This window comes from Corvus hawaiiensis, chromosome 15 (genome assembly GCF_020740725.1).
Source record: "Corvus hawaiiensis isolate bCorHaw1 chromosome 15, bCorHaw1.pri.cur, whole genome shotgun sequence".
NCBI lineage: Eukaryota > Metazoa > Chordata > Aves > Passeriformes > Corvidae > Corvus > Corvus hawaiiensis.
The window spans coordinates 5739748-5754015 of NC_063227.1; the positions used below are offsets into that span (position 1 = coordinate 5739748).

The 14268-nt window shown below is 44.2% G+C and overlaps 1 protein-coding gene across 1 annotated transcript in view; it reads right to left on the reverse strand.

Annotated features, from left to right (window-relative positions):
- Positions 1-751: 751 nt before the first annotated feature.
- GALNT10 (polypeptide N-acetylgalactosaminyltransferase 10) overlaps positions 752-14268 on the reverse strand; it is an 83382-nt gene continuing 69865 nt past the window's right edge. The window contains exons 8-12 of the mRNA XM_048319801.1: positions 12483-12590; positions 10505-10726; positions 9111-9227; positions 7217-7366; positions 752-6513 (exon numbers count right to left, since the gene is read on the reverse strand). Coding sequence (XP_048175758.1) covers positions 6346-6513; positions 7217-7366; positions 9111-9227; positions 10505-10726; positions 12483-12590 — 765 coding nt within the window. The 3' untranslated portion in view covers positions 752-6345. The remainder of the gene's footprint in view (positions 6514-7216; positions 7367-9110; positions 9228-10504; positions 10727-12482; positions 12591-14268) is intronic.

Genomic DNA, 14268 nt, shown 5'->3' on the forward strand with positions numbered 1-14268 from the left:
CTTTTCTAGGGTGGCACACATTGAACCTGCTAAAATGCTTAAACTGTCACAACTTTTGGCACATACTTACCCTGGGCAATGTTCCTGTGGCCAGGAATCACAGCACAGTCTTCCCTGGGGATCATGCCTTGCTTGTCCCCCAGAAAGGCTTGTTTTCCCACACACAGGTTTTCACACATTTCATTGTTTGCCTCCCATCCATTTTTTTTTCCCCACTGCTTTTCACCCAGTGGAGCTAAGTAAAAAGGAGTATTGAGAAGGCCACTGAAGAAATGAAGTGGTGACAGCAGGAAGCACTGAGGGTCCTAGTGGGAACATGAGCAATGCTGATACACTTCTGTTGTCTTGGGCTGAGCCTGCTCTCCCCACATGGAGATCAGAACACAAACAAGGCCATGAGCTGTTGAAGCCCTCCCCTGCAAACCAAGGTGTGGGATGCATCTCCCAGCAGCTGCTTCCAAGGCAAGTAGAGAAAGAAGAGTCACAGCTGGGTTTTCTCTGTTCCTCTGTGCTTCCCAGTGTGGCCTACCAAGGACAGTCCATGGCTGCTGTCCCCCAGGGATGTCCTACCTGGGCACAAATCGTCCACTACAGCTGTGATTCTTTCAGGATTGCACCACTGGGCATGGAGTGACAGGAAACCTGTGCTGGGGAAACACTACACCAGGGCAGCTGAGCTTATTCTCATAAGTAGAAGAGAAATCAATCACGGGAGCAAAACAGGTAGGGACAGTCATGTCTGCGTACACAGTTTTCAGAAAACACATTAAAAATTTATTTTAAATATATTATAAAAGGAAGTCCATTCAACTTTAAAAACACTAGGCATTCTATCAATGATTCCCAATTTATGAAAGCTACTACATTAAAGTGCTACAAGTCCTTTACCACCCCCAGATATTAGGCTGTTGGTCCTAATACGCACAAAATAAATACACACTGATTCAAGAGGCACCATCCAGTTTTACAGAGAAAATGCATGCAGTACAAGGTACAGACAAACTTAGACCTAATCACCGAGATCCTAGAGAATGCATTTTGAAACCAATTCCCTTCTCCACCCTAGAGGCTAAAGCTATTTGTTGCTGTTATCATAAGGGCTAAGGTTTCACGCTGTTAGCTCGATCAGTTTTTATCTTGTTTTGTGGTTGAAGTTCACATTTGTTTGCTCACTACCTGGGATTAAGACTTTTTTTCCTCGAGTTGAACTAGTATATTTAAGACCACATAGATCCAGTGGCTTTATATAAAGCTCCCAAATCACTCACAACTGCTGGAACCACTGAAGCCTTTTGGGTCATACAGAAGCATCAAGAAAGCTCAAATGCACTCAATTAAGCAGTATACTCAGCTAGCAGAGGCAAAGTCAAAAACGGACACAAGCTTTTTTATTAGGGTTTCCATGACCTATCATTGCCTAGTTCCATACAGATTCTCCAAGGTAAAGCATGGCACTCCAAAGTAGCAATCAGAGCAGGAGGTGAGCTTATTTTGGTTACACTTCAAATTTATAATGTGAATAAATCAATCTGACTGGTTAATGAGGAATATGAAATGAATTGACAAGTCTGTGTTGAATGCTGATGGCAATTTCAGATCTCATTTCCCATTCTCCACCCACTGCATCTCTCTCCACTCGAACCAGGTGAGGATTTGCAGCTTGTTTTAAAATCTGGACTCAACACTCACCAGGTCAGAAAATAAAGCACTTAAAGGTAAATCCTACACAAGCTGGGAAATTGCAGCACACAGACTTTCCTTGCTTAAGGTCAAGTAACAGGCCATGGTAGCCTGGGAGCAGGACCCAGAGCTCCTGACTCACAAGCCAGCTGCCCTTTGCTGTGTATCCCGTGAAACCACCCAGTGTATCCATGAGCCCCAGCTGCTGGGAGTGGATGTGGGATGCAAGGTACTCATGCATCACTTGGGCTGTTTCACACATGGCTTTACCAGGGCTCTTTCGACTGCAAGTGTGACAGGCTGACTGCCAGAGGCTGGCTGTTCTCTCCAATCAATTCAACTCCCTGTCTGTATCTTGAAAGACAATTTAAAATAAAAATCTTCTCCCTTTTCACCTGGCAGTTCCATGACTGCCCAATATGACTATTAGGAGATCTCTCCCGTGGGTGACGCGAGGCAGCAGAGCTGCTGTCACAGCCTTGCAGCAGCCCCAGAGCACTGTGCTCCTGAAATGCTGGTGGTGCCTGTTTGACTCTCAGGTCACTGATCTCAGTGCAGCAGGGAAAAGGAAAGTTTGCTGAGTGGAACACTCCAGTAAAGGAAAGCAAAGCCTTGTGCACAGCCTGCTGTAAAACCAACCACGAGGAAAGTTAGGCTGAGAAATTGCTTTCTTGCTACTTCTGTATTAGAGATATTAACACACTCTTGAAAAGTCCCAGTGATGGAAGGCATCAACTTCTTCTGAAAGACACTTCTGCTAGAGTTTATATGCTTTTGGGACTAATTGTGATTTGCATACTTAGAAAATAAAATGCAGGATCCCGCATGCCAGTGAAATCATGAGCCTTCCCATGAGGTGAAACATCCAGCAGCTAACCAAGACATCCTCCAGCACAGCTTCAGCTGTTACAGTGCACCAGGAGGAAGCTGCCAACCTTTCCAAGTCTTCCTATTAGGAGTGACAAACCTCCGCAGAGTCATTAACGATATCGATTTAACAGAGGTGGAACCCAAGAGCTTCTGAATTACTGTCGTTCACACATATTTTTAAATCAGACATTTAAAAAAAACCCCACACACAAACATTGCAGGAGCCAAGCTTTCTCTTATATCCTTATCCCCCAACCCCAACCCCTTCCCCTCTCCTCTCTTGCCCAGCAAGGCACTAGGAAATGGTTCAAGTTTAAGCATTTGCTGTACATTTACATTTAAAAAGGCACATCTTTATTTTAATGATGCTGTATTCCCCTTTCAGGAAGGCTCATACGTTCTGTTGTGGTTTGAAAAAGGAAGTTAATTTCCTAGGTACGAGAAAAGACACCTTGCACACGAGAGCCCCAAACCTATTTGCTGTCTGTAGGCCTTAGAGATTAGCACCAGTATAGATCAACAACAGCTTCAAGAGCAAATCAAAGTATTGTCAGGCAACATAAAACACACCCTGCTGTCTGGGATTCTGATACTTAAAAGCAGCAAAACTTACGCAGCCATGAAGAGAGGGGTGTTTCAATACTTCTGGGGGAAAAATATGAAAACATGTATTTGGCATTAGATAATCACCGGTATTTAATCTGCAGTCTTGACTTGCATGCAGATGTGAAGATTTGATTATGTACTTATGCTTTAGCAATTTTGCTTACAAATAACCAAAAATAATTGGAATAATTAACCAGATTGCCCAGCAAAGGCTCAGTTAAAGATGCAGATGATGAAATACAGCTTATATTTCTCAATCAGTGGATGGTTTGCTATATTAAGTCTTTGCCTTAGTCAACAAAGCCTCTATACTGAAAAGTATAACTGATGCAAATAATTAATAGCTCAAAGCCCAGTGAGCTACTTGGAAGTGTGCACAATTTGTGAGGCTCTTAACCACACTCAGATGCCAAACTTTCAGAAAACAGATCAACCACACTGAGATGGACCCGCTACAACCACTTACACTAAAGCTCCAGTTTCTGTGTACTGGTGGTGGGTTGTCAAACAGGAATTGCCTCAACTATTGCCTAATCTTTTGGTGCAAGCTGGTAAGAGCTGACCTTTCTCTCCAAATTAAGATCACCAAGTGGTAAAAGACCTGTTCATTACTGCAGCTCTCTCTGAAGCAAGAATCCAGCCAGCCAAGCAAGGGCTCCCTTCACAAGGTGAGCCCAAGTACAAAGCAAGCCATGCATTTTAGAAACAGAAGCTAATCCTCTCATTAGAAAACTAAGACACACAAAGCTGCAACCTGCAAGCAGAACAACCTACAGTCCATTTATAGAATATGCTGATTGTGTCCCGGTTATAAAAATCTAGCATTGTTCATGAACAAACAGCTTCTTGTTCCACAGGCATTAAAACATTCATAAAGACATCTAGTCAGGCCATCTAGTGGCTCCACAGTCAGCACTACTCGGCTAATGAGAGCATTAATAACTTAAGGAAAACAGCAGTCACACACAAAGCACTGGAAGGTGACTCTGTCTCCCACAGAAATGAGGAGGGATCCTAATGACAGACTTATTGTAGTAACTGAGAATATAAGATGTCAACTCTGTTTGATGCTGGTCTCATTCCATTCAATACTGCTGCAGAACTGTCACAAGGGAAGTTTAGGGCTTTTTTTTCTTTCTTCACTCCCAAAATGTTAGACACCAACATATTTTGGAAACCTGGTCCCAGCTGCAATGCAGTGTCCATGTTTCCTGTTCTCCATGACTGCATGGACCAGCTAAATTGGCAGAAAAGGTAAGACATGGACTCAGCTGTGTGGACGAGAGAGGTGGATTCTGAGCCTCCTACTCAATACATCAGACTGGAGAGTTTCAGGGGCAGACAGCTGTGTTCTTGTTTGCTCCCAGCTACCAGGTACAGCTCTGCATGGCCTTGAACACATCTGAAACATGGGACACGACCCTACAACTGGCAACAAAAGGGGTTCTTGCTTCTGGAGATCTGCAGAGGGAGCCATCCTGCTTGTTTTGGGACACCAGGGAAGCATCTCCTTGCCTTCACATGAAAGACATCCCAGAGCAGAGCTTCCCTGCCCCTCTGAGGTGGGGCAGTCTACTAACCATGCTCATCAAGCATCCCAGAGGGGTCCTATCCCCTTCACCCCAGAGCTGGCTGCATGCTACTCTTGCAACACCCCTCCACAGACAGTCAGACAAACCAAGGAGCTGGGCAATTCCTGGCAAAGGAATCCTGTTTACTAATGTACACAGCATCTGTGCACGAGATTCACTGCATCATCATTCACAGCTTTTACCAGAAAATGCCACTGCTCCCTTCAGTACAAGACTAAGTCAGGGGAACTAGTAAATCTGTTTTTGCAATAACTTCGTTTTAAACCAGATTTTAAAAAAATACTTGCTTCAGATGGACTTGAACCAATGGTCCTCCATTCATTCTTTAGTGTTAGTACATTCCAGCTCCTGGGATGAGACAATCCCGGTTCACTGTCTGGCAGATCTGACTGCCAAACCAGAAGGGTAACACCTTGCACTGCTTACTGACTGCACAAGGGAGAGGGTACCAGTAAAATGGGTCCATCAGTCCCACATCTCTGCTAAAGCAAACAGATTTCCAGTCACAGTAAACTGTACAGTGCTGTGGGTGCTGGGAAATGAGGAGAGATTAACAGCACATTTCCACAAGGCTAGAACACTACTGACCACAGGACTCAAGAAACTACAGACTGATGAACAAATGGATAAAGACCAATCGCTAATCTCAGCCCTGACTTAATTATCCTGAATTAATCTGCTCACACCAACTGTAAATTAACTTAGCCATCAAACCTCTAAAGGAAGAATGGAAATTGTCTTCACGCAGTAGATTTAACAGGAGAAATCCTGGAGGTGTCTGTGCTAAAAAGGTTATAAGAGGCAAATTTGGAAACTGATATCCAAAGGCTCTTAGCATAAAGTCTTCACCAGTAAGAACTGTGATAATTTAAAAACCCTCTGCTAATCTTTCACCTTGAAGATTCAACAGTGAGTGACAAACTGACTGCAAAGTGAACGGACCAGAAACTCAGATTCCTCATGGCTAATAACAACAGCCATATTCCCAACACTTGGCTGCACTTCCACTAGAGCTCATTCCTTCATCAGAGCTATGATTTGGAAAGTAATAATATTCAACCTGTTTGAAATATATTTGGTTCAGGGCAAAAAAAATACGCATTTCATTTTACAATAATGGTTTTGTTTTTTTTTTTGATTGGAAGCTTAAATCTTGTCTTCAAGATTTTACTTATATGGAGTTTGGAAGATAAAGCACCTATGGGGGAATGCTTCTATGCATGGTATAGCAGCTACAAAAAGTCCTGAAGGGTCCTGGATAACAAAATCATTTAACACCAGACCCCAGTGGGAAATAAAACAAAAAAGGCAGAAAAAAAAGCCATTTGAAACACATTCAGACTCCTCTAAAAACAGAGTTTCTGTTCAGTCTCAGCACAGAAGTGGCTCTGGCAAAGTCTTTAAAATTCCACCATCCCCAGAAGAGAAGGATGCAGCATCTTCACAATAAAGATTGGCCTGCTAGTTAACCTTCTCCTGAGATTCTCCCTTTTACCTTCATTAAGTGTTTAAAAAAAAGTATTAAAAAAATTTTTTTTGTAACCCTCCCCAGTAAAAACTATAATTGTAAAATATATATATATATTTTCTCAGTCTTTTAAAGATCAAGATTTCTGTTAAATTTTTCCAAGATGGTTGAGTTTGTGTGTTCAAATATCCACTGCTGTGTTGAAGATGAAGGATTGCAGCTATTCATAAAGATCTTTCGATCACTCTCACTGCAGTCCATACAGCTGCTGCTGACTGGGTGGTAGAGGGTCTTGTCCTGGAGGAGAGAAATTTGGTGTGAGGTTGCTTAAGTGGAGAAGAAAAGTTGTTTTAAAACCATCAGAAAGAAGCCTTAAAAACCAAGGCAAGCTATTGTGTCACTTGGGTGTATCTGTTCCACACTTAACTGATTGACAGGTGTCTGGGTCTATTCCCACCCCTTTCGACAGAATCCAGCCCAATCCTCACACCTGCACCAGGAAGCTCTGAAGGCACCCAGAAGCCATGGGCTCTCCAGGCTGGAATTCTGCTGCATCCCTCCAGGGCACTGTGCCAGCAGATTGGAAGGACTAGGACAGGGCACTTAGACAAGAATGTACTTACCTGTGGCTCAGAACAGCATTGCTTAGTAGGAGGATGAATAAATCCTTATCTACCTTTGGCAGGACATCGCAGTGCTCAGAACAAACCAACTCTCACAATACCTCTTTGCACATCACCTCTCTGCCAGCTGTGGGGACACTGCACAGAGAGCGTCCTGCTCAGGAGCCCTGGGGTCATCACCTTATTCTAACCAGTGGAACAGGGGAGTCACCTCTTTTTAATCAATGGTACAGTAACAAGCAGCTGTCTGCAGATTCTCTTATTGCAGCTACATGAAAAGAAGGAATAAAACACGAGTGGTGACACTTTCAGGAAACGTAAGTGCCTCAGGCAATTTGACACCTTAGATGAGAATACGCCCACACACACAGACTCACTTTTCGGTATCTCCAAAGCTGGTTCCCCTTCATTCCATGACAGTCATAGAGGGTCACAGGGCTGCTGTGGGAAATGGCATCAAAACAAAACTTCTTGGTATGCTGAGGATCGCCGGGACGGATGTCCTCTCTCCAGCTGAAGGTGAATACCTGTCAGGACAAACAGCACCCTCAGGATGGCTGGTACCCAGGCATGATACTTTCACCAACAGAATGCTGTTCCCTGTGCCCACAGGGTGGGGATAGCTTCAGGGAAAGGACAGTATCTTCTAGAGGAAAAACTCCTCCCACCCCTAAGGACAGGGACTGCTGACCAGGGGACTCTGCACCAGCTGTCACACAGCACGTGAAATGAGACTGTGCTGCTGCAGCCAGCCATGCTGGTCAGCCTGGGTACTAGAATAGCCCTGGATGTCTCTGCAATGCAGACATACATCAAGGATTAAGTGAACAGCTGACCAATTACAGCCCTTCCCAGCCAGCAAAAAAGCCAGAGAGCTCCAGGAGCTCTGAGTTAACGCTGGCAGTGGACACCCGAGTCTGCACAGGCAGCCTGCAGTCACCTTGAGAAATTGTCCCACACTTCTGGGACAAGAGACCAGGAGCCACAGCTTCCTACCCTGGCCACAGGAGTGCTGGGAGTGCAAACACTTGGGCATTGCTTCGTGATGCTCCCTTCTACTGATCCTGCAATGAACTCAGCACTCTCAGGTGAAATGAAGGAGGGACTCTACAGAGCAGAGGAAGAGTTTTAACTTCAGTAACTGGGCACAGCCCATGCCTGGCAACGCAGTGCCTCAACAAAAGTGTCCTCTGTGGCCAGCACTAGCCCATGTGGTTCTGCAGGACTGCCAGCCAGCACACCTCCCTTTCAGTCCCTGAGGAAAAGGCTGTTCTGGAGGCTCCTTTGGAGTCAGCTGGAGGAATGGTTCTCCTCAGAGATCTCTCATGGGGCAGTGAGAAAGGCAAGTAATGATCAGGGTGCTGCTCTTTGAAGCAGTGTGGCCAAAAACTTTTGCACAAAGAAACTACTTTGTTCTTGGCTGTCTTTTAAATCCCTCTTGAGAGAGAAATTACCACAATAATTTAGGCTCAATGCTACTCAGAAGTTCAAACCGCATTCTCTTCCTAAACATAAGCCAAAACTAATTTTCAAGATCCTCCTGACACAACAGAGGCTTAGTTTTGGTCTGTGCCTGAGTAAATTGGTTTTGTTTCTATTTTTCACGCATCAAATTGATATGCAACAACCCTCTGTCTCCTACTACTGAAGCCATTCCCTGAAGAGTTATGCATGGCTCTGTAATAGAGGCATTGTTTTCTTGATCCTTTCTCAGCTCAGCTGCTACAGTTTAGACAAACTAATATTTTCCTCCCTTCTGTTACAATAAAGCTGTCGTTTCTGGCACCTCATATGTTGAGAGGGTGAATCTATAACCTGGCTGGTTTCATCACTCCAGCAATGGTTGGGTGTTTATAATGCATTTGCCTGCTGTCAGGAGGATGATAGTGAACAGTTATTGAATGCTCCTGCAGGTTCATTAATATGCATGATGCTCTTCTATCACTTCTTTCAGCACAACCTTTGAAGTTAATATTCACTTTGTTACATATTACAGCTGCCTTGTTACTGGTTTATTGTTTTGGCACACTGTTTTCTTGTCATTTCTTTTGTTCTCTCTGAGAACTTCAAAGCAGAGGTAAAAGCTCTGCACAGTCTGCCAGGCTCCAGACCCCCCTGTGGCACAAGCACAAGCCACATCCTGTACCTAAGTACAATGAGCACGTGAGCCTTGGGGTGGACATGACAGCTCTAAATGGCCTTCCTTAAACATTGGTCCTTGGAACCTCTCCCTCCCCAGATTTAGGGGCCGATGATTTATCAGACTGTTACCTGCACGTTGTTCCATGCTGCCTCTCCTCTGTCCTTCACGCAGTTTTCCAGCCTCAGTGGGGATCCCAGGGCTCCATGCTTAGTATCCACACACAGGCCAGTTCCCACATTGCGTATCTGAAATAGTAAATTAGTCACTGAATCTCCTGCTCCTAGCAGAAAGAAGGCTCAAATTGTCTCAAATCGCAGCAGTGTTTGTATGAAGTTAGTTTTAAGATTCCTCACTTAACTGTGAGTCTGAGCTGGCTGGTTAGAGCTGGAAGAAAGTACAGAACTCAAAATGGGGCCCACTGCCAGCTGTACCTCCAGCACATAGCAAAACCCACCAGTGACAGGATTGCAGAGCCCACTGTGGGCTGGGTTGTCTGGTGGTGCCATTTTTCACAGGTCTATACCTTGTACATCCTCCCTTAGGTCTGTGCCAGTGTGAATATGCTACAGCAAATGTACAATGAATGTTAGTCTCCTCGATTCTTAAGTACTTTAGATTTCTGAGTTACTGTTATGCTATAGTAAATCCTACATGAATCTATTGCTAAATTGTTAAGTTATCCATTAGGTGCTGTTAAGTTTAAGCGCTGTTAAACCATTAGGCTTAAACTATTTGAGTTCAGAGCTAAGTTTAGTAAGGAGGTCCACTCTGAACCTTGTAACTCCATGAGAGGTTCTCTCTTATTCTCTTTTGTCCTTACCCTTTTCCATCCCCAGTCTTCACACAGGTAATTTTTGGTTGGTTTCAATTTTAGATTGATTGATTTTAGATTTTAGCTTGCTTTTTCTCCGTGTGCTTTAACTCTCTAGAAAGTAGTAGAGTGAACCTTACCAATAAACTTTGTCATGCTTTCACTTTTATATTACACCTGCTTTTGCTGACGCCTTTGCCAGTGATTCTTTAAGTGACCCAAAACACTCAGCCACGAGAGACGTGTGTAACAATTCACAGCCTCACTCCTGGGGTGATTCTATTCCCAGAACACAGCTGACTTTCAAAAATACGGATGGTTTTCCTGCCTTTCACATGGGAAAGATAAGGACAAGAGTAGCTCAACACAGTTGTGAAGCCCTTTGGAAATACAAGATTTCACTATTGCTCAGCTGCTGCCTCTCCCTAGTCCTCCCTCTGGCACATTCTGCTTTCTGCTAAATACACAACATGCAGAAAAAGCCAAGTCTCTATTCTCGTTGGAGCTGTGCACTAATAGAAGCAGCTGCCTGCCCAACTGCCTGCTTTGATCAGGCCAGTGCAATGGTAGAGGAGTTCTGGGTTTTGAAACATCAACAGATCTTTAAACACTTGCTCGCACCTTACCCACAGCAACTGAGGCACGTGGGCAACCTTAAAAAACCAAACTGCAGCCTGCCTGCCCACTGCAGATGTCAGAGCACAAACTTGCCTCTCCCCAGGCAGCTGCTGGAGGCTCCACTGGTGGGTAGAACTTTGGCAAGTCCCAGGCAACCTCATTCATGAACCACTTGAAGCTTTTGCAGTTGAGGTTGTTGCGAAGCTCCTTCTGAGCGGCGACGTCGCCCGCGGAGAGGTGCCGGTACTCGGGTCTGCGCTGGTAAATGTACTCTGCATATTCATCCATCCACACCTCAGCCACCCGCTTCAGGTTCTGGGGGGAGAACGAGAGGGGAAACCACCTGAGAGTGCTGCACAAACCACCATTAGCATTCAGAGCAGCTCGCATGTTTTTGCTCAGAAAGGATTTTCATTCACATCCACTCTTTCTCTCCAGCTTCAGGACACAGATTATTTTTATTACTCTCTAGTTCCAAGGGACTTTTAGAAAGATATTTTCAGTTGAGGTCAAAACAGAATCCTGGCACTTGGCCATTATATCTAGTTCCTTGTGGCTAAGAAAAACAATATTAATCAAAAGTTGTTTTTCTTCCCTTTTTTTCTGTAAGGAAACTAGTCAGAACATGATGCTGGTAAATACCACTGGACATTCAAAGGTCTCTGACAAAAAGCTGCTTTCTTAAATCCTTCTTATTGCATCTTTTATATCCATCTAGAAATGGGATTTGCAGTACTCCCTTCTGAAAAGCTTCAGTTCACAATACTCTTTCTTAGCACTTTTTTTCCATTTTCTTGGGTAAAACTCTGAGATACCTCAGGAATAGGGAGCTTTCAGATGATGACCCTTTGGAACAGAAGCAAAGGGTTTTACCTCGTGGCAGCAGCACATTTCATGTATTACTGTAAAACTTAATCCCCTGTGCAACTCCAAGACAGCAACAAACACCACCCTCCCAAGACGACCTGCTTGTCACAGCACCCTTGAGAGTGCTGAACCTTGGGTTATTCTCTGGCAACATCAGGCACATTCTTGGTGACCGTCAGTAATGTGCCATGTGCAGCTGTGACTCCTTGCACGAAGCTGCTCAGTCCAGCAGTGATCATTTACTACCAAAAAAATGAGGAAGCTAAGAGTAAGCAGTTGGCTGATCCTGCCCCAAATGCAGCCTCCACACAACAGGAGCAGGTGTTTACCTCAAAATGTCTGTTAGATGCCAAGAAACAGCCTTTCCTACCTCTCTGCTGTTTCCTTCCAGCACTGGGGAGTACACAAGAGCCAAATACTGAATCAAAAGAAATACAGCTCCCTCCTGAGGAGATGGCACAGACAGGAGAGTGCTCTGTCGCTCTGACAGGTCATTGCTGGGCTGAGGAATAAATCCAAATCTATAACTGGGGCGATGCTATTAAACTGGGAAGCACTGTAACACTGAGCAAGCTGTAAGACTTCAGAAAAGCAGGGCATCTCTCTGAGGTTTTTACTTTTGCAGCCTTCCTGCTACTATGATTTTTTTCTCCCACCAGAGGGCAATGCAATCCCTCCTCAATTTGAAAATTAGCTGGAGAAACCCAGCGCAGGATAGGTGAAAGCTCTTTCTTTTTTGGGCTACACTAGATTAAGAAATAAGATGGCACCGAACATTCCATTGTGGAAAATTACAGCTTGCCCATTCAGTGGTCTGTAATGCTCGAAGTTGAGAGGTCTTTCAATCACCAAAACCAATCACCACGCTGAAGCCTGCTGCTCTTGGAGAGCACAGCTATAAAATGACTGAAGTATTATACAAATAAAGCCATATCTTGTTTTTATAGCCAGTGCCTGATCACAAAGTCCGTGTCCAGCACCCAGCAGTGGCTGATATCGGGAGCATGGCAGCTGTTCACACACTCATCTGCAGCTCCCCGGGCTCTCTTCCCTTTGTGCTACACATCCACCACTGTAAAACTGTGCAAGTGCAAATTACAGACAAAACCCCCTACATCTGCCTCTCATTGTGGGGTGAGAGTAGACAACAGCATGGTCACGTTGCAGTCAGACTACTGTTGTGGGGAATGCCACTGCCACTTACTCTTGCCAGGCTGACTCCTGTGGGAACCTTGTATGGAACGTATTTCCTGTAGATATGACCAACTCTAGAGCAAGGGATGTCCTCCATGCGACCTCCACACATCCATACCTGTGGAACAGCAGAGAAACACATTCAGTCTTGGCTTTATGAAGGAAAATGAAAAGACTTTCAAGTAATAAAAAAACTTAACCCAGATTTTGACATTAAAGTACACTCTTCCCAAATCCCCTCCCCTCCTTGCCTTAGTCCCAAATCCTATAACTACCTGCTTAGAGCCATGCAGCAAGCCTTGATTTAGCACAAGTGCTCTGAAGCCTTCTATACAGAAAAGAACAGGAAAAAAAATCCGATCACTGAGAAAACAGCACACACCTTGCTTTAAACTGATACATGTTATTACAGCAGTAGTAACCACAATAGTTAAACTGGGCTGCCATAAAAAACCCGGGGTGTAGGTTGTGTAACGAGGCTGTAAAAGGGAGACCATCTCCCTAGTACAGGTGGTCATGTGTTATGCACAAGGCTCCAGGGAATTCATGAGCCTGTTCAAGTGCCAGAAATCAGAAGAAACTGCTACTTTTCCCTGTAGTTATCACTGCTCTTTTATGGTTTCATTGCTGACATTCATTCATTGCTTTTGCAGCCTTACAGTTAAGTGGAAATCTCTGCCTGGTGAACACATAAATAGCTTTAAAAAGCCCTCAGGAAGTCACTAGAACACACTCCTAGTTGGAGAGGACTACCTTGATGCTTGGTTAATGTCTAGATTGGGCCCAAAAGCTTCCTTCCCCATCTGGGAAGATTTCACTTTGTGCCAGCGCTCTGCAACAACTTTCTTTTATTCTTTATTTATAGCATGGATGTAGTAATTTTGTCGAAGTGAAACAAAAGGAGACATTTTCTAAACCAGCCAATCTACTTCATTAAGTTTAAGAAATATTTGTGTGCTTCACAGAAATATTCAATCAATACTTAAAAGAAAAAGCACCCTTTAGAATGCCAAACAAATGACTTTCTGAATTCCTGAAGCGAGGCACTGCCTTTGCCTTTCCATTTGTCCCCAGATCCCACGGGAGTGCCCTGAAGGCCATGGATTTCGGGCAGGCTGGTGCAGAGCTCTTGATCTCCCCGTTCACTGGGGCTAATTTGAGCCACCACAGTTCACTGTACAATGAGCTTAGTCAACAGCTTCACACATAGCAGGCAATTCCATTAATATTCTACAGCGACAATATTAAATACTTAGCTTGGAAGAGAAATATTTGGCCAAGGCTGCTGCATAATTATTAGCCCTGACACTAAAGTCCTCTGGAGTTTCAGCTGTCTGCTGGCCCTAATAATTACAGTCATTTGCTGACTGCGTATAACTTAATGGAGGTTGGTTGCTCTCAGTTAGAGAAATATTTTTCGCAGGCAACTTCTAAAGTTCAAGGTACTTAATTACATGTCGTTATGATGAGAGAGACAAGAAGAAAGCTGACAAACTCTCCTTCTACAGAATTTCAATCCTTTTGTCCCTGCTGTGTCCTGAGAGGCTGGTGCAGAAGAGATGAAAAAGAAACTAGCACTCAGCTTCTATGAAGTTTCTTATGGAATTAGAAATGCTTCTTGTTCTGCAGCGATTGTGCTTTTGGCTGCAGAGGGCCAGAGCATGATTTCACTGCTAGGAAATTAACAGATAAGCTGAGAAAACAAGGATCTGGCCATGGTTTGTGTTTCTACGACAGAAAAGGTTTGTGTAAGGCTCCAAGAGCCGCAACAGTTCTGGGAACCATAAAAACCTGCA